Source organism: Crocodylus siamensis, chromosome 2 (genome assembly GCF_052110815.1).
Source record: "Crocodylus siamensis isolate JL-2025a chromosome 2, ASM5211081v1, whole genome shotgun sequence".
Taxonomy (NCBI): domain Eukaryota; kingdom Metazoa; phylum Chordata; order Crocodylia; family Crocodylidae; genus Crocodylus; species Crocodylus siamensis.
In genome coordinates, this window is record NC_143396.1 from 26,840,257 (window position 1) to 26,868,193 (window position 27,937).

Sequence of the window (27,937 nt, forward strand, 5' to 3'; positions counted from 1 at the left end):
GTGTCTACATTCTATGATATAACATTCAAGTAATCCACGTTATGCTTCAGAAAAGCTACTTTTATGTGACCTACTTATTTTAATAGACAGTAACTGGAGTAAAAGGTAAAATCTTAATCATACTGCTATACAGGTTATTAGAAAGTAGTAATTTATAGAATTATGTTATTGAAAACTCATAAATCAGTTAATCTTTTTTATTATTAATAAGAGCCATAATTAAAGATTTTTTTTGTTGCTATGAGAACAGTTCTGCCTTGGTGTAGGACAGAGTTTTAATTCAAAAAAGCTATTAAATGAGTAACAACACTGGAGACATCAGAAGTCATTGGAGAACAATGGAACCGATGCAAAAACCTTATCACGGACATAGAATAGCAGGGAAACCATTGTGAGTCTATGTGCTCTTCCTAGACCTTTTGAAGGATAAACACTGATATTGAAACCTAGGATAAAAATTCATGGTCTGTTCAAACCCTAAACTATTTGAAGTCCTTCCATAACTAACTATACATAAATCTCATCTGTTGACTAAAATGAGGTTTATAATAATGGATGGAGTTATGTACTTATGACGACGACAAAATGTATCTCTGAAATCTGGTCCTTGGAGAAAAAAGTTGACAGTTCTGTCCAGCAGAAGAGATGCTCTTTCAGAGAAATTCCTTGCTAAAACACAGGAGCCAGAAGGCCTGGGTTCCTCCATTCTGGATCTGCTACAAACTTCCTGTGGTACTCCTAAGGTACTTACACACCTTTGGGGTGTCATTCTGCCCCCAAACCTCTCCCTACCATCTGCTGCTTGGCCACTGAGAATCAACTGCGATGTACCAGGGACCAACCAAGTCAAGAAATGAAACAGCGGAAGTTGAAAGCAAAGCAAATATGAGATCACATAATCAAAATGAGTCAAAAAAGGAGCAATGAGTGTGAGCAGCCGATAGCTATAAATGTCAAGAACTTAGCTTCTGTTTTTAATGATGGAAGTTATTAGCTCCACAGAACAAACAAATAACGGATCACAGAACATAAAAATGTTAATTGTAGCAGAAATATTATTTAGTCTAATATCCGAAGCATATGGTAATATTAAACCTACGCAATCAAGTTCTGTATAATTAGAATGTAAGTGAATATCAAACATACAAGTTTAAGTGAAATATTTGATAAAACCAGTGCACACTGGTGGCTCAATCCTGTAGTCTGCCAACATTCACACAAAGTTTCTTTTGACACCAGTGGGAGTACAGATCATACAAAAGATATGTATAAAGGATTATATTTTAAAATTCTGAATTATATGTCAGCTCTTTTGGGCATACCCTGACAAGCGTGAATGTGTGGTTTGTGGTGCCTCAAGCAGTTTGAAGCACTGCAAACTTCATGCAGCACAAATGTACCTGTTCACTGTGCGGTGGTGTTTTTTGCCCCAGGAGATCCCAGTGTCAGAAAAACCTGAGACTGTAAAAAGTGGCACAGAGCACATGACAGCAGTTTGTGCCACCAGAAAGGGAGCCTGGCTGGCCAGAGGCACACTCTGGCTGCCAACTAGGCTCCAAGCTGCTGGCTTGGCACTGCCCCAGGAGGCCCCCAGGACCCCAGGTAAGGCTGCTAGGGCCAACACAAATGCTGGCCCCAGCCTCCACTACCTCACCTAGGTCACTTTGCCATGCCCTGGAGGTGTGTGTAGGGGGTGTGCCCAGGAACAAGTAGCAACAAATATGTGAGACTACTATTCATCCCACAGGAAACATGAACTTCTGCATGTGCATGCTTGTCAGGATGTGCTCTTTGAAACCAACACTAAAGATCAGTGCTATGCAGAGTATCTGTTTTCTCATGCAAATATTGTAGGGTCTTATTTTTGCCATTACGCAGAATGCAAAACCTTTTGAAATCTTGAAAAAAAATGTGTAGGACATGAATTCTATTTCCCATCTCAGCTCTGCCCATAATCCATGATCCACAGCAGTGCTAGGGTGGCAAAAGGGTGTGGAGTGAGGGACCAGAGGGAAGTAAATCCAAGATCTGGCCTTATTTAAAACATACTGCTAAATGACATGTCAAACCCCTGAAAATTTATAATCTCTTCCCTAAAAGAAGGAAAATACTGCTTATGAAACCAGATAATCAGATAAATACATACAGATGCACTTGCTATGATAATAGCAATTCTTATGTGAAACAGATAACAGTACACAATTGAAAGTACTTAAGGACTAACAGGTATTGAAATCATAAGTCACTATACTTACCCAAATCCAAGAGTACTTCATATTAAAAAAAAATCCTCCCAATAATTAGTTTCTATACACAGATCCTAGCCCCCTTTTTCCTGTTCCTTGTCCCCACCATTCCCACTCCTCTGTTCCCAGCTGCCACATGCCCCCCTCTGCTTGTGCCTGCCCCTACCCCTCACATCCCACTCCCTGATTTCCTGACTCACTGTTCTTCCCTGCATCCTGCCTCTCTCTCCCACTGCTCCCCCCTGCAGCCTACCTCCCTTATCCACCCCCTCTCCTACTTATACAGCTCTGCTCCAGTAGGGCAGCCAGCAGCAGCATGGCCCCAGCCTGACCACAGCCCAGCCCAGCCACAGAGAAATGGCAGCTACTCCCAGCAGGGCTGGAGGGTCTGGAGCCTGACCTGAAGCTAAGGGAGGAAGGGCAGGGCTGGGAAGGGAAGGAGTGGTTGGTAGAGGCAGGGGAGGGCAGGCAGAGGCATAGGGGCAAGGAGTAGGGAAGGGCAGGCTACAGATTTGCCAACACCACCTTGCAGTCTTCCCCACAGTCTTGCCTGGATGATAGGTAGGCAAGGTTCTCTGAATTGATGTGATGTCTTTTATTAGACCAACTGAGTAGTTGGAAAAAAGTTCTTAGCAAGCTTTCAGGCACAGTCACCCTTCTTCAGGCATAGGAAGTCTCTGCTGTTCTGAGACTCCAAGGAATGAGAGAAGCTAAAAGTGTGACAGGATGTCAGTGAGGATGTAAATAGGTAGAAATCAGGAATGAGGCTGTGTTTCTTGCATAGGCTTAGAAAGTGTATGCCACTGTTGAGGTTAGCTTTTTTTTTCTTCCTGTTGTGAAGTTTCCATTTCAAATGGTAAAATTTGATTTCTTCCATGTTTCTGGGATGCTTTGGATGATAAACTTAATGCACAATTACAGAATAAGGAATAACTAAGGCAGGGATGCTCAACCCCCAGCCTCTGGGACATGCTCTCCAATGGTTCAGAAATGTGGCATCAGAAGAGTGGTGGCAGCATTGCTGTGCCAACCCTTCAATCTCAAAAACATGCACAAGAAGCAAAGGAGAGTTCCTACTTTTATATAGAAAATCATAGGGGTTGGGCTCACAGTGGGCCAAAGGGAGGGAACAGGTAAAAGGTAAAGAAATATTAACACTCTGGGAACTTGTGCTCAGCACCTTAATTTCCACCCTCCTCTGGAGGTGTCCCCAACAAGGCTTTAGTCCTTAGAGTGCTCAAACAGCAGCTTGCAGCTGCCCCCAAGTCTGAGTACAGCTCCTTCGGTCCACAATCCTGGCTGACTGAGCCAATGAGATCTCCAGCTCCACTGTGCACTCCTCTGTGTAGGGCTGACCATATTTTCATATGCATGCTGCTCTCTCTTTCTCTTCCTCCAGTTTCAAACATCCTCTTCCTTTCCCCCCCTACACTCCAGTCGCTGGGGGTTTCTGGGAGTTGCAGTCCAAATTAACTATCATCAGAGCTCTGCGAACTACCCCCTAGTTCCTCCTGGTGTTATACACATTCCCCTGCTACCAAATTTCCAAACCTATGGGGATCCCTGTGAGCTAGATATTGTGGACCTGCATAAAATATCATGCTAGTGTGCAGCTGGATTCAGGCATGCAGGATCAGGCTGGTGGACAGATGGCTCTAGCACATCAGGTTGGGCCAGCACATGGTCAGGTCACACCCACAGATCAACCCTACATGTCAGCCCTGCATGGGATCTGGACTCCAGACCAGCTTCATGCCACTTATCTGGCCCACATAGCCAAATGTTTTGGCACCACTGGTGTAAATAGTGGCACTGCCAAGGAGGATCTGGTGTTATAATGGATCACAGGCTCAATGCGAGTCAGCAGTGTGATGCTGTCACAAAAAAAAAAAATTGCACTTTCAGCCACTGATTATTCTGGGGTATGTCTTTCTCACAATATTCAAAACAGTCTAATTTCACTTACTTTGGAAGAAAATAAAATTGAGTCCTCCAGGATTTTTGCAAAACAGAACTTTTCTCTACCCAGCTGTAGTGGAGAAGGCAGCAGTGGAATTGTATGGAGGTAGGAAGTGCTTACGAGTCATCTGAGTGAGGACTAGTATGTGGGAAGAGGTTGGGGGCAAGCTGTACTGGCATAAGAGAAGGCTTGAAGATGACAGCACCAGAAAAAAAGAAATAGCATCAGGAGACTGGTATCACTGATGGTACAAAGGCATATAGTGGGACACAAAAAAGCAAAAATCAAATAATTGCATGGAAACATAAAAAATGAGAAATTTGAATTTGAAGCATTGGAGAGAAGTTCAGAAAAGGGTGTAATATGGTTTGACTGGGTGAGAAAGATTAACCTGTGAGCTGCTTTCTAGACAGAATGTAGGGGTCAATATGGAAATTAAGGAAGCCACACCAGGAGATTATGGTAATCAAAATAGGGGATGACAGGGATTTGACCAAATCTTTTGGCTATTAGAATGGAAAAACAATTTGTTGTAGACAAAAATAAAAAACCTGAGGAAAAATCCACATTTATTAACATTTACTGCATTGTGTCTGAGATACCACAATATTTCCTTACATATAGTTTACACGGCCACTGCTGGAAACTCTTGACAAATACTGACTCTCTGATAGTAACTGATGTGTAACTGCAATTATTTCCTAATGAAGTTTGCAAACACACTATAGTCTACATTTTTTTTAAAGTTTTGCCAGATGCCTGTTAAGCAAAACTCTGAAAGAAAAATGTTTGCAATAATAAAAAATGCTACTGTTTATAGATGAAGACGCTGGTGGCCTGCTTCTTTTTTCCACCCAAAACTTGTGATTCATGAAGGTAAAACTTCTGTAATGAAAGGTTATACCAAGAATATTCTTATTAAAGTAAGCCAGATGAGAGCTTAGCTACTGCATTGATTTGGAAATGTCAGAAGAAGAACAGAAACAACTCCTAGAGATGAGTCAATGTGATGTTTATAATATTTAAATCAATGCCATATGTATTTCACATAAATAAAATTGTATCTAAACCAGCCAAAAACTATACTTTAGGTTTAGCCATTCCATTGAACATTAACTTAAAACTCAACCTTAGAAAAGTTGATTATCTTTGGAAATAACATAGTGGAGACTAAACTCCACAGAGCATGATGCAAGAAAGAGAAGAATGAAAATTAATATGCATTAGTCTCTTCTGCTTACACTGCAAATACAGTGCATTTGTTATACATGCAGAAGTCTTACTGAGTCACTAGGATTTTAGTTTAAAAGTAAGATTTGCTTAAAGAAACATGTTCATTGCAGGGATAGGAGTTTCTTTTTTAATTACTTTATTCAGTTGCAGAGGAAATAATACACTTCTACATGGAGTCTACACGGAGTCCATTAACAGGGCAGTAATTCTGCAGCCACTGGTATATGTGTTCAGACTGATGCAGTGTGTAATCCATCTGAAGCTAATGGGAATACTCACAGTACTTAATCAGAGCTGGTAGTCTCTGCAGGATTGAGACCTACCACTGTCTGCCTGGACCAGTTTACAGTATTTTTCAGTGTCTCACTATTTGTCCCTTCCTACCAACCTCATCTCAGTGATCTTGTCATAAAATTTAAACCATCTTTCATTCAGGTGCACTTTCTCACAATGTGTAGCATTGTCTATAGAAGAGCATCAGATTCGTGCATCATTCTCATATTACTGACTGTAACACGGAGCTAGGGTCTCCTGCTACTTTAAGGAGGGGGAGCCACAACAGGGATGTCCCCAGATGGGGAAAACAGCACATTATAGGCTAGCCATCATGTCAAAACTGCTGTAGGTGCCTGGAGAGCCACCTATCAGGAAGTGGCGGGGCTTTGGAGGCCCAAAAGCCAGCACTTGTGAACAGCTGATCACTCAGACCCTGCAGGTGGCAGGAAGAGGAGCTCCTGAGCAGGATGGCTGAAGAGAGGGACTGACTTCTACCTAGGCTGTCCCCAAGATGCAAGCAGAGAGCTAAGGGAACTTATAGCCTGGAGGGGGAGGAATTGTAGACCCAGTGTGGGGAGAGTTTTAGTTATACAGCCAGTGGACTTGCATTTGTTTTCTGATTTTGATTGGAGGATTGGATGTAGCTGTAAGGTGTGGATTGGAGGCCACAAATGGTATTGCAGGGGCACCCAGCATAGAGCCTTTCCAGGATCTGGGACCCAGTGGGCTGCATGGGGCAGAAGCCAAAACACTTTATAAGGAGGCAGAACTGAGAGCAGCCTTGCCAGACACACCAGGGAGAGCTGGGCTGAACACTGAGATAAGGCATAAGATAGGGCCAAGGGGCCTAGATACCAGATAACCAAAGATGGCTGAGGTTGAGATAGCTGGGCCTAAATCAGTGGGCCAGGGCTGGAAGGAGAAAAGTGGGGGCTAAAGTCAAGAGGGCTCAGACCTCTACAAAAGAACTAAACTTGTGGATGAAGTAGCATCTGCAAGATATGGGCATGGCTGTAGCGGCAGAAGAGGGCCATGAATAGCCCTTAAGGCAGGTAATTCCCTGGAACATAGATGGGGCCCCACTTAGAGCTTGGGATCAGCTGGATCTGGGAGAGACTGCTGGCTGAAGAATAGACAAAGGCTCACTCTGGGACCCTGGGGAAGCCTCCCTTTTTTCTTTACAATAAATAATTCCATCAAGGTTTGGCAGGAGAGAGGAAAAGGAGCGTACCTGAGAAGCCAGAGTGGGGCAGGAGCAAAGTGGCCATCAGGGGGCATCACAGCAACCCATGGGGCCCAGTCCTGTCACACTGGGATTCTAGTCTAGATCCTCAGTTTCCATATTAACACTTTTACTTAAAACTGAACAGAACCAATGACAGGACTGAGACCTGTGGGATTATACACATTGTGACTTTGGGAAAAGGAGCATCTGCCTATCATGATCAGTCAGAGAAGAATGAGGGCAACCAGTGACATCCCTGAAAGTGTAGATTCCCTAGTAGTGAAAGCTTAGCTTTTTAAACATAATTGATGATGAAAATAAAATAGCTTACTTGAGAATAAGCTTATCATCTTCAGACATTTGAATGCAACATGCTTTTTCAGCTATTTGATCAAAACCAGGATCATACCCTATAACATTTTTTTCTAATGGTAATCTTCTAACACCCTTTTAACTGGAACAGAAACCATGTTCTGAAAATAAGAGTTGTGGCTCCTCATACTTTCTGATTTCTAATTAATTCACAAAAGAAATCTAGTTCTCAATCCACCATGTTGTTGGTTCTCTTCCCCATGGCTACCTTCTGCTCACTATCTGTTAATTCTCAGTCATTGCAGGCATGCACTCTCTGACAACCTGCTTCCCCCTTTCCAACTCTCAACTGAAGCCAAAGTCATGATACATGTAGCAGACAGATGGACTGCTGTGTTTATAGAGTCCAGTGGACTATAATTGTTTTTACTTGAGCCATCAGGACTGCTTGTAATGACAGTTGGACTAGACTTAGGCAAGAAGCCAAACTTATCCCAATTATCTTCTAACTGGGAACTTTCCTAGATCTGTATATTAAATTTCCCCAACTTACCCCATCTGATGTATCAATAAATACATGGTTAACCTCAATTATTTACCTAGATTTATTCTATGTTGCACAGTGTACAATTTACGTGTAAAACATGTAGCCAAACACTATGGTTTCCAGTACATCTATATATTGTACAGAATGAGACACCTAAAATTGCCATATAGCTCATAATGGCAGGTACCACAGCAACAGTGGGAACATCTACCTCACATGTTACATTGCCATAGCAACAAGCTATGGCAACGTAGCTCATTACAGCAATGTAGCGTCAGCAGGCGTGAACCTTGACACCAACACTACTGCACAGTAGGGTCAGAAACAACCCATGCACTACTGAGACTGCATAGTGACAGCACTTACTACACAATCATTTAGTACTCTAGTCATTTAGTACTTTAGCAACAACTGTGCAGTTGGGTGCACATGTAAACGTTCCCACTTTGTAAAGAGGGAGATTCCTTAAGAATTAAAAAAGGGCCTGATTTTAAAAATTACTCATCAGGAAGACTTAGCTGATGCCTTTCTACTTGTGCAAGAAGGAAGTCCTGACCACAAAAGAGCAAGAAATTTTCATCAAGACCAAAAACGGGCAGTACTAATAGAAGAAAGACTGATGGCAATTATATTTATCTTTAAACAAACAAACATAACTGCTTATTTCTAACTCTAGTTACTTGGGAGATCAAGTATTTCCTAGTGCTTGTAATGGAAATAGAGGTGTAAGGTTTGCAAACAAAGGGACATAAAACCTTTTCACTTGAAGAAATAATTAGCAAGTCATTAAAGTGAACATTCCAGATTTGCCTGATATTCTGCATTGACTTCTCTGTAGAAAACTGCCCAAATGATAATCTGCATCTACCAAGGTCACAAGAAAAGTTATTATAATTTTACTTTCTTAAAAGCTACTTCCTACTTGTGTACATTATACAAACTTTTTTTTTGAAGAATGAGACAGGAAAATCATAATTAAAATGTACAGAACACCATAAATCTCATAATCTCCTTTGCCATGACTCATGCAAACTCTTTACGACAGTTACACAGCTTGTATCTGCATACCAGTACCTATCCTGTTGACAGGTATCACCTTATTCTTCCTTTGTGCTTCCCTCCCCATATGTATCCATGTATCGTCTCATCACATAACTTATAGTTTAAGATCCTAGTAGTTGTGACCATTGTTTCATTTTGTGTTTCTACAGTGCCTAACACTGTGGGGTCCTGGTTCACTGCTATGTCTCTTCAATGCCACAAGAACAAAATAATGTTGAAACTGCTACTAAGGTTTGATACATAAATAGAAAAGAAAATGGTATAAATCAACATGGCCATAAAAGAAAAAAATCTTGCTGATCTTGATTTAATATTTTGTTTTTTCCAGTAGTTGGATATCCAGCAAAGTTCATGATGCTTTGAAAAAAATTACTTTTTATTTTTACATATAGATAATATATAAAAGAAACTGCTGCACAGCACTTATAAGTCATTTTTCCCTATCGAAAGAAAAGACTAGCAGAAAGTCAAGATATTCTTTTTTACAAGGAAAACAATAAAGTGGTAAATAATCACCAGTGTGTGAACGGCAGAGACAAAATAAAATTCAGAGCAGACTGGACGCTATCTAGAATGTGCCATTTTTACTTGGAGCCATCATTTATCTTGTGCTAGATGGGCCTTGGGAGCCTGCAAGATAGGCACCCCAAGGCCTAACATTACATTGTGTAATATTAAGTGAGCTAGGGTAGATAAGCAATGCGATAATGTAGCCAACAGGGCAAATAATACTCTGGCATGCACCATTCGATCTATCTCCAGCAAAACCAAGGAGGTGATTCTCCCACTACTCAGCCTTGGTGAGACTTAAGCTGGAGTACTGTGTCCAATTCTGGGCACCACACTTTAACACGGATGTGGTACAGCTTGAGAGTGTCCAGAGAAGGGTCACCTGTATGATCAGGAACTTGCATGGCAAGCCATACAAGGAAAGGCTAAGGGACCTGGGACTCTTCAGTCTGAAAAAGAAAAGGCTGTTTACCACTACATCAGGGGAGTACATCAAGGTCTCAGTGAACAACTGTTCACCAGGGCACCCTTGGTAAAAACCAGGAGTAATGGTCACAAACTGCTAGAAGAACATTTCAGGCTCAACATTAGGAGAAACGTCTTCACAGCTAGGGTGTCTAGTAGGGCTGTGTGAAGCTTCAGTTGCTGATTCAATTCGATGGAGATTCATCAGGATTTGGTGGCCAAATCTCTGAATCTGAATTAAGTCAGGAGACCCTTTAATCTCCCTGAATTGATTTGGAGAGATTCAGAGAGATTTGATGATTTGGACATAGTCAAAGCTTTAAATGTTTTTCCAACATACCTCAAGGTATCAGGCGGTTCGTGAACACTGAGATGCTGGGGCAGATGGAGTGTCCCACAGGAGTGTGTGGGGGGGTCCTCAGCGCATTCACAGACATGGACCAGAAGCACTTCCAGTCCACTTCTGGGTCCACCGTAGTATGCATGGGGGACCCTCCCCCCCACCCTGGCAACTGGTGCCTCCTGGGTTTGGGGGGGCACCTGGGGTCCCCCAATGGTGATCACTGAGCCAGGGGGGACATGGTGGGGAGGTCCCCTGTGCTCTCAGCTGTGGACCCAGAAGTGGACTGGAAGTGCTTCTGGTCCATTTCTGGATCTGCTGCTGAGCACACACCCCCATCCCCCCTGCCACACACACTCCTGTGGGATGCTCCATCCTCCCCACCATTGCAACATTCACAAGCCATGTCTGGTACCTCAAGATATGTAGAAAAAATATTTAAAGCTGTGTCTATGGCCGAATCACTGATTCTCCAAATCAGCATTGACTCTTCAGATTCAGATTCAGCTGAATCACACCAGGACAGAGATCCAAATCAACGAACTGAATCACTGTCCCCAATTCATGCTAAATCTGAATCAAGTAAAACCTGTTTCATACACCTCTAGTGTCTAGACTGTGGAATAAGCTCCCTCCAAAGGTGGTGCAATCATCTACCCTGGAAATCTTCAAGAGGAGACTGGACATTCACCTTGCTGGAGTCACCTGACCCCAGTTGTCTTTCCTTGTTCATGCAGGGGGGCTAGACTCGATGATCTTCTGAGGTCCCTTCCAGCCTCATAATCTATGAATCTTTTAATCCAACTGTGCTAGCATGGAGCTTTGTACAGGCTATACTGCTTCTCAGGTGATTTCTGTATTTAACATTTAATAGTCATTGGAATAAAGACCAGAAGAGTCCAGGGAGAGCAAGGAATAGAATCCAGGGCTCTATTCTCCCTATAAAAGACTCTGAGTACTAAACTACATGATAACACAGCATCTTGTGCTCTCTCTTTTCTGGTCCCATGAATTTGACATTTTTGGTGCACATTGGTGCAGAATTAAAAAGAGGGGTAGCCTCCCAGAATAGTACTCTATAGCCTACCAGTGGGTCACTTTCCTGGGAAGTGTGGGGTATTTCTTACAGCATTAAACCTTGGTCTATTTCCTGCATGACTCATGTACTATTAGGTATTAGAGTCAGAGAAAACAGGGCTAAAAAGAACTTGGAGAGGTCATCTAGTCCCTCCCATCACCCCGCAGCAAGACTATAAAAAGAAGGAGATACTATTATTGCTAGTTTTAAAAGAAATTGACTACACCTGTAGTTTGCAACCTCAGCTCCTGTTGCTGTGTGTTAGGCACATTTTAAAAGTTGCTTTCAGTTCAAGCACCTCAGGGGTCTGTGGATGAACACTTAGCTTCTCAATTCCACTTTGGTTTAGGAAGAAGACAGTTGCCAAGTTGCTCAGGCCAGGGCAGTTCTAGGTATATGCAGATGCAGAACTGAGCATTTAGAGAGCTTTGTTTTTCAAAGGCTATGCACAAGGTATAAGATAGTTCAAAAATATTTTTTTGTTTTTACCTAATAAATTGGAATAGCTTCTTTGGAGCATTCCTGCTCAAGGCAGGGGGTCAGACTTGATGATCTACTTAGGTCCCTTCCAACCGTACATCTATGAATCTATGAACCTATGAGCTGATACACAGCAGTTTTGGACATTATCAGGGATAGTTGTCTGGCAACAGGATGATTATAAGTATCTGATCATTAAGCAGAGAGAGGTAGCTAGCCATATTAGTCTGAAGTCAGAAAGAAGGCAGGGTGGTCATGAACCTCATGGACTAACTGAATCAAAGATGCATAAGCTTTCTTGAGCAAGTAATCACTATATCAGATGCTATGAATGCTTATGTATCTCTGATTCAGTTAGTCCTTAAGGTGCATTTCTACCCTGCCTTCTGCCTATATTATCACTGGCAACAACTCAGCATTGCATATCCTTTGCCTACTCATTCACAGAGGTCTCTACCTCTCCCTGCAGTTTATGTAAGTCTAACTATTATGGGCTGCCTTTAGTTTCTTGAATCCATCATTGCAAGATTTTTGATTAGATACTATTTGTTTGTGTATTGCCTATACTCAGCACAAGCCGTTAATTTGTGAGCTAGCCTTTTCATTGCCAGCTTCTCTGCATCTCAGTAGAAACCTCAGATCTTTCTTCAAAATGAATCAATCAAAATATTTCATCAAAACAGCACATAGGCAATTCCCGCATTTCTCACACAAAATTATTGCAAAAACCACTGGTTGTGAAAGGATGTTGGGATGAAATTTCACAGCGTTATTTGCAGCATGATGTAAACACCTGTGCGAGTGACTCAAGCCTTGATTTAATCAATGGGACTTAAATACTGGTTTGGAGCTAAGCAGATGCTTAAACTAAGTCAGTAACTCATTTAACAGATATGGTCTAAGTGCTTAATCTCTTTATGCCCCATTTTCATTATGTAAGGATCCAATATTATTGTACGATATGCAATATTGAGGACCGGCACAAAGGTGAAACTTGTGTTTTTGAAGTGCTGTAAGACCAAGAATGAAAAGTGTTATACAAGCTTACCTCAAGCATGTTGTACTTTGTGTAAAAATATACTTGTATTTTACTTAAATGGATTAATGCATTTTCTTCTAAAAGTCATTTCATTTCAAGATGTTTTTATTTTAAATAGGTGTTTAAAATTAAAATAAAAATGACCAAAATCAAACATGATACTTATTGGATTGGGCATAAATGTAGCATCTGATGAACTGTGCTCTTCCTCATGAAAGCTTATGCCTCTCTGATTCAGTTATTCTATAAACTGGTATACTAATGCATAATTACCTTGAGTAAACTTCTGTCATAAACCATTTTCCTTTTCATATTTCTGCCTTTTTAATCTTCGTCCATGATGCTGGCTGCACATGCCATGATATCCCAAAACTGTTCAGCAATAAATACCCATTCCACCTTTCTTAAATGACTCACTTTTTGACTTGTCATGTACAAGGAATGCTAAAGTGAAGAAAGGTAAAATATTAACTACTACATTGTACTCATCTTACTGAATGGCCATGCAATTGGTATTGTTGTCAGATTCCTTCTGTTTCTTTCTCTTGCTCCATGTTGTTCCTTTGTTATAGCCCTCATTTTATGAGGCATGTTACATTTAGATTTCATACTTTTCCAGGCATAGACTGTATACTGGTATGCATTTGTTTTCTGAATTAACTGCATATATACAATTAGGCAGAAAAAAGGTAATTTTCTTAACTAGGCTTTGATGGTGCTTTATGCTGACACAAAAAGTTAACAGTAAATGAATAGTCTGACCCTACTGGGTGAAATTCATCCCTCTGCTAAGGGCAAACACAAGTTCCTGTCAAACGTTATTTTGAACATTCAATGGAGTACAAGCATAGTGCTTCCCCTCTGCATGGGGGTCACTTTTACACACTCACACTTCATTCATACTTAAAATGTCCATTGTGATAAATGATTATTCAGTACAGTACAATGAGGCAGAATATCTCAGGCCTGGATTCAACAAAGCATTTAAACACGTGCTTATGTAGCACAGCAACCAGCTCCCCACAGATCCAAAGGATTACTATATAGTGCTACAGTAAGTGGACTATGCAGTGTCATGCCTTAAGTCGTTGTTTATGATAACGGTATAAAATAATATTCTCCTGATACAAGCTCCACCTTTTAAATATCCTTAAAGGCTTGATATAGTGAAATTAAATGAGAATAACAAAAGAGATGCACATTTGGAGAACCAGGATTGTCTGTCAGTCTCGCTACTGTATTTGTAATGCTTACCATTACTGAGAATTTGGAAATGAGTTACATTTATTACTAGTACATATACCCTTCCCTCATATCCTTCCTCTCGCTGGCATTCCTGTAAAATTTGTAATTTATCTTCACTGGAAACAAATGTCCACTTTCCTGTACAGTTATTAATATTGGATCCATCCAATCCTTCAAGTCTGGTTTTCCTATCTCCTTTAGCACATTCAAAATGCCTTTACTTCACCACCATTGATCAGAGGAAGGTGCCCTCCTTGCATTTTCTTACCTTCATAATCAGGAAGATAAATTGTTCCCAAAGACCCCATGGTCTTTTTTATGTGGAGACTAAAATAAAAACTTTTACTTACCTGTCCAATGTTGGAGATTAGGACGGAAAATGTAGTTATACCGAAAGCTAGATACAATTCAAGAACGAGAAAGAGGTTATGGAAGCTCTCTGAGAAAGAGGAGGGAGGACAAAAGTCTATGAATTTTTTAAATGAAGCCTGAATGTTTATGAGGAGGATAATACAATGTGATTGCCTGCAACAGCATGGGTTTCCACTTTAGGACCCAAGGAGATCCTTTCAAGGTCAATGTTTCTTTGATTATCCCAAATACAAACACAATGGGAGAAAGAATGAACTTTACATGAAGGGGTGGAACATCACAATCAATTAGGGATGTAGGGATCTCCAAAGTGAGATCAATTCTCCCTTGAGGGAAGAGATGATTGGTGACTTCAGGAAATGAATGGCCTGGGATTTGCCAGCACTAGTATGGTGCCTTGCAGCTGCTATTTAAATATAATTCTCTATGACTCATGTAGAAAGTCTGTGATGCAAAGGTGCCATAGAGTTAGTTATTAAGTTAGTTGCAGTTATCTAATTTAATGAAGTGGCGGCATATGGCTTTTAAATCCAATCTGAAAACTATATTTTTATATCATGTCCATCATTTTAGTGAGAGAGTGGCATATACCATATGGGTTTCTTTATTTGCTAACTGCAAGAGGCAACAGTGACACTGTATCTGTTATATTAAATAATGTATTTCTGATTAAGCTTTCAGAGAGGCATACACAACTCTCATTCATTTCAATTCCATTCTCATTGAGAAGTATTGGTATCCTCTAGCAAAATTAGTCCTCTTCACAAATAAAACTACTCAACTACTCTCAGTTGATATACTTTCTTACCTGTTAATATTGTGTTAGGAAATATTCTCTTTGGAAAACAGTAATACTTATGTTCACTAATAAAATTATGAACTATAGAAGGTTTGGGATTAGCTGTAATAGGGAGACTTTCAAAAATCAATGGTATTTGTTTGTGCTCCAAAATCACTTAGGTACTTTTGGAAAATCCATTTTAATGCTTATTTATATTCATAAACCCAGCAATTGTATACTGTAGTAAAGGATAAAAAGCATTATTTCAAGTAATATAAGGTAGTCTTTCAATAGCAATGAACTTTTCTGGAAGTTTCCTGTAAGCTTACTACTTAAACAAGGGTGAGGATGGTATCTGGAGCTTTCATAAAGAATAAAAACTACAATAATAAATAATAATGATATATAGATCTATAAATACAGTGCTGTATATGCAGCATAATTATTTTTTAGAGTGATTAGTAACAATTGTGCTATGGAAATGATTTCTTACATGGAAAGGACAGAGTGGCATGCAGGTTTCTCCACAGCAATTCACAATTGACCCTCCTTCATTTACTTTAATGACTGAGACTTTATGTCACTGCAAATAGATAAAGTTGTGGATTTTACATTGAGCTATCTTGAGGTTTTCTAGCTCAATCTAAAATCCTATTGGTGATAAAAGTAAAAACTGGTAGTTTTAACCTCAATATAGTTACAGTAGACCAGCTCTATGACCTGCACTTAGGCTTCACATTGATTAGCTACTTCAAGATAAAAAAACTATCTGTGCCTAGTTCTGACTAAGATTTCATATTTATGGAGCTATCACAAATTGTCTTCCTCAGGAGCTAACACAGGTTGTCTCTCCTAATGCAAACTGCACCACTTGGTCTGAGTGAACAGTGATGAATTACAAAAAAATTGTGCTCATGGAAAAAAATCAAAACAGAATTCTTTTGCATATTCTGACTTGTACTTATGTAGAAGTAATGAAGTTTTATTAATGACACCTCACCAACTACTCTACCACTAACTCTTTGCAGAGAAAAAGAGAATGACAACTGGGTTTTCTGACTGAAATGCAAATTAAAGAAGATTTTTTTCAAAGAACTTTAAAACACACCTAATCCTTCTTGAGTGACAAAACAATAAAAGTCTCTTATGCTGAGTAGAAGAGCTTCTTCCTGAAAAGTTGTGAGTAATATGTTACAGACCTATTACGCACCTACAGAAACTAATGTAGTATGATGTCATCTGTGGTGCTATAACATCACCTGAATAAAATATACACCCATCAATAATTTGTCTGTAATTACTGGGAAATGGATCTGCTCACACCCCAAACACACAAAACTAAGCTTCACATATGCATCTAATATCACAAGCAAGTCCAGTGATAATACACAAATGCCTTTTTTAAAAATTACAATGTACATTTTTCTACTGCTTCAAAAACACAGACACCAATAAAATAATGTTTGTGCATATGAGAACTAGACCGAAGCTTATGGGTACAAAAGAACCACCCCATTGCATTCAAGCCCTTCCACTGGTCAAAGCCATTCTTTAGCTGTTACGGTACACTTTGCATCATGTTTTATCTCAGAGGGAAAAATCTCCAAGTAGCAAAGCAGACTCAAGAAAGTTTCAAAAAAAGTGGGAAGAAAATATGAATGAGAATATCTCCACTTAACAATCATGAAATAAGGTGCTGATGCACAGAGACAATTGGAAAAGAAACAGAAAGTGCCCTGATTTCATCTGTATTCATAACTGTATGCAGCTTCGTGTGTGCTGTAAAATCCAGGTGACCGTGTCCAGTTGAGCAGATTAGCAACATTCAGAAGGAACAATGAGATGTAAAGAAAGATACTTTACACAGTCTAGATGGTTAATTTTCTACCTCTGGGGACTTTTACCATCTTTAATTTCCCCTGAGCCTGAGGAAGGGCATGTTCTGGAAAGCTTGCAGAAAAAGATTTTTTTTTTTTTTGTAATTTCTTAGTTGGGCTAATAAAAGGTATCACCCCTGAACCAAGAGTTCTAGAGTTTCACATACTTAAGATGGGGATACTTTGGCAGTCAGCTCCCTTTATTTATTCTAACCAAGGGGAACAAGCCCCAAACGCTGTAACCCCAATCCTGCAGAACAGCCAAGAAGGCGGCAAGGTTAACAATCCCCTGGGCGCATGTTGCTTGCATCCTGAATACAAACCTTTGCCCCCCCCGTGAAAAAGGAGGGTGAGATCCCAAACCCAAACCACCAGCCGCGGGAAGGGAAGTGGCCCGGGTAAGGCGGAGGCTGGGGCAGCACAAGGTACAATGGACAGCTCCTTACTTACCGTCCTCATTCTCATCAAACACGGGAGTTTTGTGGGAGTGACTGCCACCCATATTATTCCACAGCTTCTTCCACATCCCCAGCCAAACGCTCCAGAGGACGGGCCGCCAGCATGCCCCGGGGAGAGGGGACAAATCCAGACAAAGGACGAGCAGAGGGAGGTCGCCTGCACTTTCTCTGGCCGCCGCTCACTCCTGCTCGCCTTGCACGCAGCGAGGAGCCCCCGCATGGCCCTCCATGCTCAGGCCGGCCGCCGCCTCCGATCGCGGCTGCAACTCGGGAAATCCTCGGCGGGGCTGGAAATCATCCTGCGAAATGAAAGTGATCCATCTGCCTCGGGCAGGAATTGCTGCTACCACTTACTAACTTGATACATATTTCATAGCAGACGGGAGGGGAGGGGAAGCGAGAGGGATGAAGGGAGGGCGGCGGCGGAGGTCCTGCTGATGGCTGCTCTCGGTGAAAGGTAAAAGCTGGATCTACCTGGATCCTGCCGGATCCTGCCGAGATGGGCACCCGGGAGCCTTGTAACCACGTCTGCAGCCCGACCCCGGGGCAGCCCCCGAGCAGGCGGTGCCCGCCCCGGATCCTGGGGGTGCCCCGCCGACATTTGGTCCCAGGTGTCACCATCCCAATGGAAAGGGGGACCTGCTTGTGTTGTGCCAGCAAAAGCTCACTCCCAGCTTTGATTTCAGCATCTGGACGGGACCCCAGGACAGAGGGATGTCACCCCCTCCCCCCCGGAGAGGAGCAGGGTCCCCAGCCCATCCAGGCAGAAAGAAACGGCACGCGTGGACTTCATGGCAGCTGCTGTGAACTTTCCTTCTCCCCTTGTCAGCAGCGGACTTTGCATGTCTGGGGGCAACCTGTGGCAGGAGCTAGTGCTGGTTTCTTTGTTTCCCCTCGCAAACTTACAATCTTTTCCCGGGGCGCAGACATGGCTGGGGCTTGTGTGTGGCCAGGGAGAGGCCTGGACCCACGTGGTTTCTGCTCGTGTCAGAAGAGACCCAGGGTCCCTGTCGCGGGAAGCGGGGCGCGAGCCGCTGCTTCACATCTGCCGCCGCCGCCCGGCCAACGGCTCCGAGCGGGGGGAGGGGCCGGGGGGGCGCTGCTCTCGGCAGCCGTGTCAAGTGCCGGGGCCGGGGCGGTGGGACACGCGTGCTCCTGTGGCGGGGCTGGATCCGCGGGGAAATGCCGCGCCGCGGAGCGAGGCGGGGAAGGCGACGCTGAACCTGAGCGAGGGCCGGGGGCTCGCACCCGGCCGGGCGCAGGAGGAGCTAAGCCGCCCAGACACCTGCCCGCCCAGCCCCGGGAGGAGATGCTCGGCCTGACACCGCCACCTACCGCCCAGCCCCGTCCTCGCCCCGGGACACGCGGGCCGGGCTCCCCGCGCAGCCCACAGGGGCTTCCCCGCCGCCACCCGCGGGGAACCTGCTTCTCCTATAACAACACCGCCAGTGGCCGCACTGGGCGGGGAGGGGAATTTTCTCCCAGTGAGCTGTGATCCCGTCAAAAACAGCCCCTTGTGCCTCCCATTTGTTCCCCTTTTGATCCCTCCCTTCCCGGGTGTATTCCTGACAGGCCGGGCAAGGGGCGGGTTTGTCAGGAGGCCCCAGGCGCTCTCACGCCTTGTTCTCTCCTCTGCACTTCAGCCCCACTCCTCCCCCGCCTGCTCCGCGCCGCGCATGCAGTGACACCCTGGCATCCGTCATGGGCAGCTCATCTTCACCCGCAGCCCACCCCTGCGGAGAGACCCGGGTGTGGAGTGGTGCTTGGGGGCTGGAACGGGCTTGAATCACCTTGGTGCTCTCTATTTGTCTTAGAAAAGGTAAGTAAAGAAGGGATACACCTTGCACTTGGAGCAGAACAGGGGGAGGCTTGGGGTGGCCTTTGGTTCTTGTCTGGGCCTAGGACAGAGCCGCTGAAAAAAAGCACTGCTCCTGCTCTACTGCATGCTTTAGCATGTGATGGCAAACAGGGAAACATTTGCTTATTAAATAATGCTGAAGTTAAAAAAAAAATCTGAGCAAATCCCACTGGGATTCATGTTCTGCAACAGTTTATTTCTAAAAGACAGGGATTCAGAGTTCATTTGGACCACTACCCCTGGGCTTGAGTTTGAATGATTTGTGTATTACCCGCTTCATGAAAAGCCCATTGAAGTCAAGGGAAACATTTCTAACTTCATAGCCTGAATGTGTATACAAACAATACAGCATGCTAATGTTAGATGTGAAAAATTAATATACATTAATAATGTATTGAAGAGCAACTCATTAATGATTTATTAATTGATAACAGTACATTCATTAGTAACCCATGACCTTAAACAGTGACAGATGTTCTTCCTTACGGTCATTTTCAGTGTTTAGTTATCAAAAATATGTATTTAAAATGAAAATAATTTTCCATTTTGTTATTCCTGAGTGATATGGGCACATTATAATGGCCTCTTTTGACCATAGAGATGCCTACTAACTTACTTGTAGTATGAGTAATTTCTGGCTTAGAACACTATTTTCTTGTTTTTCCTGAATCTGAATATCATCTCCACAGCAGCGCTCATGGGAACAAAGATATGGCAACAAAAGGAAATTCCACCTCCCATTCCATATTCAAGGTCTGGTATAATTCCTACTCAAGTCAATTGCAAAACTGCAAGCCTTCAGATGTAAGCTCCTCCAGGCTCTCTGCACCACACATACTCTCTACTCTTAAGAAATATAGAGTAACAATCCTCCTTTATGTAATACCTGAATCTGAACTCCAAGGCAACTTTTACAGTCTTGGCCTCTCTTTTTGCTCTCATTAGTTTTATAGGATCATTTATTTATTCATTCAGTTCATCCATCCCTGTGTTTTTCTTACTGCTTTGGGATTTAAGATTCAACATTTACGTAGCACAATCACACATTCTGATAGTACTCTAAGTATAGACTTTTGAGAGACATTTCAACCTAGACTAAATTAAGTCTAATAATTATTACTGTGGAACAAATACTTCCTCTCAGCTGCACAGTGAAAATACAGAAGAGCTCCTCTGACTTCACTGAAGTTATTCCAATTATCCCCATGTAAATAAGAGCCAAATCTAATCCTGCATGCTTGTCTATTCTGTTTAACAGCTACCAGGCTTCCTTACAGAATGTATTCCATTGTTGACACTTGCACACTGCAACAAAATATGGAGAAATGGTATGTTTTAATAAGGAAGTGGGAAAAGACAGTTTGCTAGAGCTGAATATATATATATATTTAATATTAAAAACTGCAGGTTTATCTCACTATCTTCTTTCAAAGAAGATATTTTACATTTTCATTCATTTAAGACCCATGTTATATAGTTTTTGATTTTTTGTTATTGCTCATTGTGCATGGAATCTGTAAATTGCTTCTAATGTTACATGATTACATTCCCTTGCACTATAAAACTTCCCATAGGGCTTTTTGTAGTTTAGAATCCATAATTAGTAATTCTGTGATTAAAGCTTTTACATTAACATACCTCTGACAAGCAGTTACAGGATGACCTCAGAGTTCAGCACATACCCTGTTGTAATGACAGCAATAAATTACAGATTGTTTTGCACTGTAGTTTTACTATTTGAGTACAATGCATGAGTCAGTACTTGATTTTGAAAAATACCTCTCTGATTTTCATCTTTATCATCATGCCCATTTTAAAATGAGAAGGATCATCAGGCAAAGAGCTCATTGTGTGCAACTGGAAGCCTCATCCCACATAAATGTGCTGTTCACCTCTCCTCTTACTAGGAGAAAAAAAAGGAAAGATATCTTTGTACTGTAGACTGAACTGCAAATGACACTCCCTAAATTCTTGTGGCTCTCTAGCTTTGGGGTTATAATTAAGAACCATCCCCACTTATAATACCTTTCCCTGCAAAATAAATGTTCCCATTCACAAAACCAAGCTAGATTGAATTGTTTGCATAGGATAAGAGACACATTTAAAATATATGCTTAGGTTCTAGAGATATTACCAGTTACAGACATTCGTATCATTGGTCATCAGAGGGACAAACAATCCCTCTAAAAACTCTACTGTATCCAAAACTAGAATGGATTTAAATATACATAATGTGGGTGTGTCTACATGTGCACTTTAAAGTGCATTAACTTATTTTACTGAATATTAAAGCATCACAAAAAATTGTGCACTTTTGCTAATGTGCATTAAAATAAGCTAATGTCCCTTTTTCTAATACCTCACAATGGAGGTACTAAATTTAATGCACATTAGCAAAAGCACATTAATAGTATTCATTAATGAATGTGTAGATGCACCCTGTCTGAACTGAAACTGGATTCATTATGGTCAGGAATATTATTCAAGCATTTTTCTGCAGGTTCAGCCCTGTTCCCACTGAGTGGTTATTTAGCAATGTACTTTAATGATGGCCTTACTAATAAGTCCATTATAATTTTTTTGTTATTTGACACTATTATATACTGTAAATATCATTTGGTTCTAGTTTATCTACTTGTTATTATTCACTCCAGTTGCATTCATGTTAGTGGAATTACTGTAAAACTGAAGGAGCTGTGAAATGGGAGGTAGGCTGTTAGCATTAGCAATATTTTAAAAAACTGTAGATTCACCTACAGCCCACCCAGGTGCACCAGTGGCTATAATATACAGTTCACTGTATATTAATTACACTGTCTCACTGGCTTTGTGGGGCAGTGCAAAGATTATGTAGACACTAGTACTGAGAGCATCATAACCCTGTCCCAAGTGGAGAAGGCAGCCTAAAACAATTGAATCTTATCACAGGTAGTTTGAAACAGGCTTGAGAAGAATCACAGTCCACCCTGAGCATGAGACTGAGAGCTAGGGACTCAGGCGTTCCAATTCTTGCCTGACTGTTGGTGACCTTTGTCAAACCTCTTAACACTTCAGCCTCCATGTCTCTCTCTCTCTCTCTCTCTCTCAAATGGGAGAAGAGAGAGAGCAGAATCGCAGCAGCTCAGAGTCCTGCTGGCAACAGAAAGGTCTGAAAGCTCTTATTTCACTAGAGGGATCACAACTAACAAACACTGGCTAGGAAGGGAAAATGGCTAAAATGGATAAGGGATGCAGTGACCCAGCATGCCCCCTTAGCAGCCTTTTTCTGGCTGAACTATTCTGACTTCCAGCTGTAGCATCTTCCCTTCAGCAGAGTCCCAAGAGAAGTCAAGCTGAATAACTTTGTGTACTTGTCAGGTTTTTTGGTGGCTACACATCCATTACCCAGCAGTAAAAACAGACACAGCCATGATTTCTCACAACCAAACCTGGCCACCTGTTGTTTATGTTCCCTCTAATATTAGCTGTTAAATAAGCTTTGCTGGTTAATGATTTTTTCTCTCTACCTCTGTGTTACACAGCTCTACCTAGAACGGTAGGAGATCTTTGCTAACAACTTGTCCTATTGTATTTTGACATGTCTGTTGTTGTGACTGGCAATTTATCAGTAGTATTGATCGATGTAAAATTATAGCCTTCCCAAGCCTTCATTAGCCTGCAGAGTGTCTTTCAAGCACTAAGGAAGTAGCAAAAACAGTAGCCCAACATAGGGAAATAATTAAGAAACTGATCTTTTAGGGACAGATTAAAGCACAGCACGAAGTAAGAATATCCAGGGGGCACTATACCACTGCTCCCGAACAACACAGCTGTCCTGATGTCTCTCTTCCTCTCTGTCCTGAGGATGCAGCATATATATGCAAGTTTTGTTGGTAGTAGTAAGGTGCAAAATTACCCCTTACTCCTTTCTTACCTACTCCAATGATTTTTTGGTGGCCTGAAAGACCTTTAAGTAAAAGAGCATAAGGCAAGAAAATCGGCCAGGTGTTATAGGAGTGTCCTATAAAAGAGAAGTGTGTGTAAGATACACATTTAAGCAGAAAAGAGGTTCAAAAATTTTGAGTGGTGTTCCTAGATAGGAACAGGGCAAGTTTTTTTTGTTATGCAGTGCAAATATCATATTGTGTTGAGCAAATCTTTATTGGTGCTTAAGAGCAGGCTCCAAATGGTGGGAAGGAGAAAATTTTTGTGGCTTCATTTCTACAGGGCAGAAAGAGCAGGCTCTACCTCACACTTCAGCAGCGTTCACATACCAGCTCTTCTGGTTCTTTAGTGCCATATGCAATAGTTGCTGCATCTGTCTCCATGCAGATTCTGGCTGAAGCCTTCCCACCACTAGAAGCTCTCCAGCAAAGTCCACCTGAAGAGCTAGACAGCTTCTTGCTTCCCAGCCTGGACTGACTCTCTCTTCCTGGCTCACAGTTTATACAGTACAAGAAACATCATCACCATCTTTACAGATGGGGAAGAAAGGGCACAAAAGAAGGTGAAGTAAACCAGAGATCAGCAATGTGTGCCCTGTGAAGCCGCTGGATCCAGCCCATAGAGCTGAAGCATTTTGCTTGTTCCCACGTCAGAGCTGGGCTGCGATGAGCTGTACTAGGGCTGGACAGCTTCCAGCTGTACTACCACTGATACTTCTCGCTGCCCTCTTTGTTCTGGTCTGACACAGGTGGCTTTGGCAATGTGACAGCAGCAAGGGTCTTACTCTGCACCACCACTGCTTCTCCCAGCCCCCTGCTCCCCAGCTGTGGTGCATATACAGCTTCCAGCCAGAGAGGAGCTGCACTGGGGCAGGGATGTAGGCAGTACTAGAGGTGAGGGTGGGAGTGGGGAAAAGTAGCAGTAGCAGATGCCTAGTCCCAGCACAGCTCCACACCAGTTGCAAACTACATTTGTGCTGCAACCACTAGTCTGGCCTGTTCCCCCCACCCCCCTGCCCCTCAGCTCTCACTCAGGTTCAAGTAGAAGTTGCCCAGGCCCAGCACCAGTAACCACAGGCTGGAAGCTGTATGCATGCTGCAGCCAAGGACCAGGGGGCCTGGGAGAAGCAGCTGGGGCATGTGTGCAGCTCCCAGCTGCCTGGCTCCCGTGCAGGCACAGGGAAAGCCCCCAACCCCTGACATGTCACAGAAGCCACCCTGCCTACATCAGACTGAAGCTAGGTGTTTTCTAGCTCATGGCTTTTTGAAGGTTGCCAGCCCCCGAAGCAAAACTGTTGAAGTTACACAATAGGGTCATTTAAGAACCATTAATAGAGCTCAGGCAAGCTGAGTCACAGCCCAGACTACACAGTGCCTGTTTATAATTCTATCCATTGGACCACAAGGATTTGCTGGATGGTGGGGTGAGAAATGACAGGAAAAAAATTATTCATAGATGTGACATTTGAGAAAATTATATTCATAACTAATTAGATCTAGCAAAGAGTGAGAAAATGTAGGACTGGAATAATCAGCATGCAATAATCTCCTGAATTTTTTCAGAGTAACTCCACAATTAATGTATGAATTATTCTCCACAATTAATGTGTGAATTATTCACCAAGTCATGTTTGCAACAAAAGGCTCAACATTTATATGAGTTTGCAAAATAAAGAATTTTATTCTGGTGGCCTTTCTTCATTCTACAGCACATCAGCCATGATGGCAGCCATCACTTTTTGAACATGTATCCAAACTTATGGAATCTTTTTAAAGCTGAATATTGGCCTCTAACAAACATACAGGGGTTTTCATTGTTATCATCTTGAATCTATACCTACTGTTTCATTATAGAAAATGAAATATCCACCTACTAACTTTCAGAAAATGCTACAAAAATTGGCCAGATTAAAAAAAGAGTCCTCTAGTTGTATCACACTTTTCTGGGTTTCCTGCCTCCCTGTTCTTCAAGACTCAGGTCAACATCTCTCTCTGCCTCACCAGGTAAAGTGGGAAAGGTCAAGGAAATCCAAGAAAGACACAAAGCTTGCGTTTCCAGGAGGCATTTTTCATGATCACAGCTTATGAGCATTTACCATTCAGAAAGCTCTGAGAGAATCTATTCTAGCATATGGAAAGTTACAACAAAGCCCTGTTACCTATAACTCATGCCTCTTCATCCTTCAATCAAAGAAAATTATTTTATTGTTTGCAGGTATTGTGAAAATATCCATGTTTGAGTGGTATACAATTAATACAGGACTCTGGTCACCTAATACATAAGAAGTTAGACTTAAAGCTACACAAAGAATTGTAAATCACATTTCTCTGTGCCATTTACTCCCTCCCCCCAACCCTTACCCACAGATCACCCACCTGGAGGAAAGAGACATGGTTCTGGCACTAGGAAGCAAGGCGGCTCTTTGGCAGATTTAGCTTTCAGCCACAGGAATTCCTTGAATGGATGCTGCTGGCAGGATATGCTGAGCCAGCACATTACCTAGGACTTATTGCCATATCAGAATAGTACATTTGGAAGGGACCTCAGGATGCTATCTAGTCCGACTCTCAGCTTAAAGCAGGATCATCCCTGACTAAATCATCCCAGTCAAGTTTGTCAAAGCTGCTGTTAGAAATGTCCAAAAATGGAGATTCTACAGTATCTCTGAGTAGTCTAGTCCAATGCTTAACTGTCAGCATAGAGAAAAAGTTGTTCTTAATATCCAACCTCAAATTTACCTTGCTGCGGGTTAAGACCACTGCTCTTAGTCTAGTCTCTGTGTCTGCATGAAACAGGACAATCTCCATCCTCCTTGTAACCTCCATTCAAATGTTTGAAGACTGTTAGCAACCCCACACCCACAATTTTCTCTTTTCCAAACTAAATAATTTTGGTTCTTTCTGCCTGTTTGTATGAGTCATGTTTCTATGCCTCTTAGAAGATTCCTGTGGAGACTGACAACATTATTATTTGCCTACATCTTTCTTAATGTGATGGGCTCCAAAACTTCATACAGTACTCCAGCTAAGGCATCACCAGTGCCAAATATAAGGGAAGAATCACTTTCCTTAATCTGCAAGTGATGTTTCTATTAATACAGCCTAGTATGCTATTGGCTCTTTTTTGCATCAGAAGCACACTGGGTGTGTCTACATGTCCATTAACACACTTTTGGTAATGCACATTAAATTTAGTACCTCCATTGTGAGGTAGTAGAAAAAAAGTGTTAGTTTATTTTAATCTGCATTAGCAAAAGCACATAGTTTTTTGTAATGCTTTAATGTGCATTAAAATAGATTAATACACATGAAAGCACATGTGTAAATACTCCCACTGTTGGCTAATGTTCAGCTTATGACCCACTGTAACCCCCAGGTCCTTTCTGATGTAACCCAGCCAGTCCTTCTCCAGTCTCTATTGTGCATGTAATTGTTTCATCCCAAATGCAAGGCTTTGCATGTATCCATTTCTTCTGATCAGCTTTAGGCAATTGCTTTATCAAGGTAATTTTGAATCCTAGTCTTACCCTCCAGATATCTGCAACTCCATCTAATTTGGTGTTATTTGCAAATTTGTTAGGCAAATTTGCTAACCACACACTCAATCCTGTCCTTCAAATCATGAGTAAAAATAGTAAACAATACCAGGGATACCTCCTTTCACCTAGGCATTGAGCTACTGACTGTTAATCGTTAAGCACCGTGATCTAAATAGCTGTATATCCACCTAATCATACTTTTTTCTAGCCTGAAATTCCTTAGCATTGAGAATATCATAGGCAGATACTGTCAAAAGTCTTGCTAAGGTCATGATATACCATGTCCTCTGCTCTCTCCCTATCCATGCAGTCTGTAATATTGTCATAGAAAAAAAACCAAGTTGGTCAGGCATGACTTGCTCTTGATGAATCTGTGCTGGCTGTAATTTATCACTGTGTTCTCCTCAGTGTACTTAGACAGACTCCTTGATAACCTGCTCCACAATCTTGTCTTGATATTTAGGTCAAACTGACCCATCTGTAATTCCTTTGATCCTCTTTCTTCCATTTCTTTTAGATGGGTACTATATCTATACATGTCTTTTCCAGTCATCTGGGGCCACACCTAGCCTCCATGAGTTCTCAGTGATGATAACGAGGGACCTACTGAATTCATGATTTCAGAGAAAACATTAAATCAGTAGGTTCCCACGAAAAAACATGAAATCAGTGAGCAAGCAGTAAAAAAGGGAGCTGCAAATAGAAAAGGATGGGAAGCCCTGGTGTCCTGAAACATGGGGGTGGGGAATGGGAAGCAGATGGGGGAGGGGTAGGAGAGAGATTCAAAGCAGAGCATGGAGGGTGCCCCCATGCCTCTGGCCAAGGGGCCCTGGAAGTCCTGCCCCTCCCCAGAGATTGACAGATGCCTATCTGTCAATTTCCGGGGGGGGGGGCAGGACTTATGGGGCCCTCAGCCAATCAGAGATGCGGGGGGCTACTGAACTCCACCATAAAAATGGCAACCAGTGCCATGCTTGGACAGCAAAATTGAGAGGCAGCCACACCAAATTCAGTAGGTCCCTAATGATCGCCAGTGACTCTGAAATTACCTTAACCAATTTCTTCAGTACTCTAGGGTGGGTGTAGATGAATCAGGGGTGCTAAATTAAAG

General features: G+C 42.1%; 1 protein-coding gene and 1 long non-coding RNA gene across 4 annotated transcripts in view; one reads left to right on the forward strand and one right to left on the reverse strand.

Annotated features, from left to right (window-relative positions):
• STK32B (serine/threonine kinase 32B) overlaps nt 1–18,470 on the reverse strand; it is a 334,464-nt gene extending 315,994 nt beyond the window's left edge. For 2 of the 3 annotated variants that reach the window (XM_090035574.1, XM_090035571.1), the window contains exon 1: nt 17,499–18,335. In XM_090035574.1, coding sequence (XP_089891700.1) covers nt 17,499–17,574 — 76 coding nt within the window. In that variant the 5' untranslated portion in view covers nt 17,575–18,335. Of the gene's footprint in view, nt 1–17,498; nt 18,336–18,412 lie in introns of those variants that run through there. The other variant, XM_090035573.1, reaches the window with a different exon arrangement.
• A 186-nt stretch (nt 18,471–18,656) lies between these two features.
• LOC149870086 (uncharacterized) lies at nt 18,657–27,538 on the forward strand. The gene is made up of 3 exons (XR_016440420.1): nt 18,657–19,325; nt 20,054–20,117; nt 23,676–27,538. It is a non-coding gene; the product is annotated as an uncharacterized LOC149870086 (long non-coding RNA).
• The last annotated feature ends 399 nt before the right edge of the window (nt 27,539–27,937 follow it).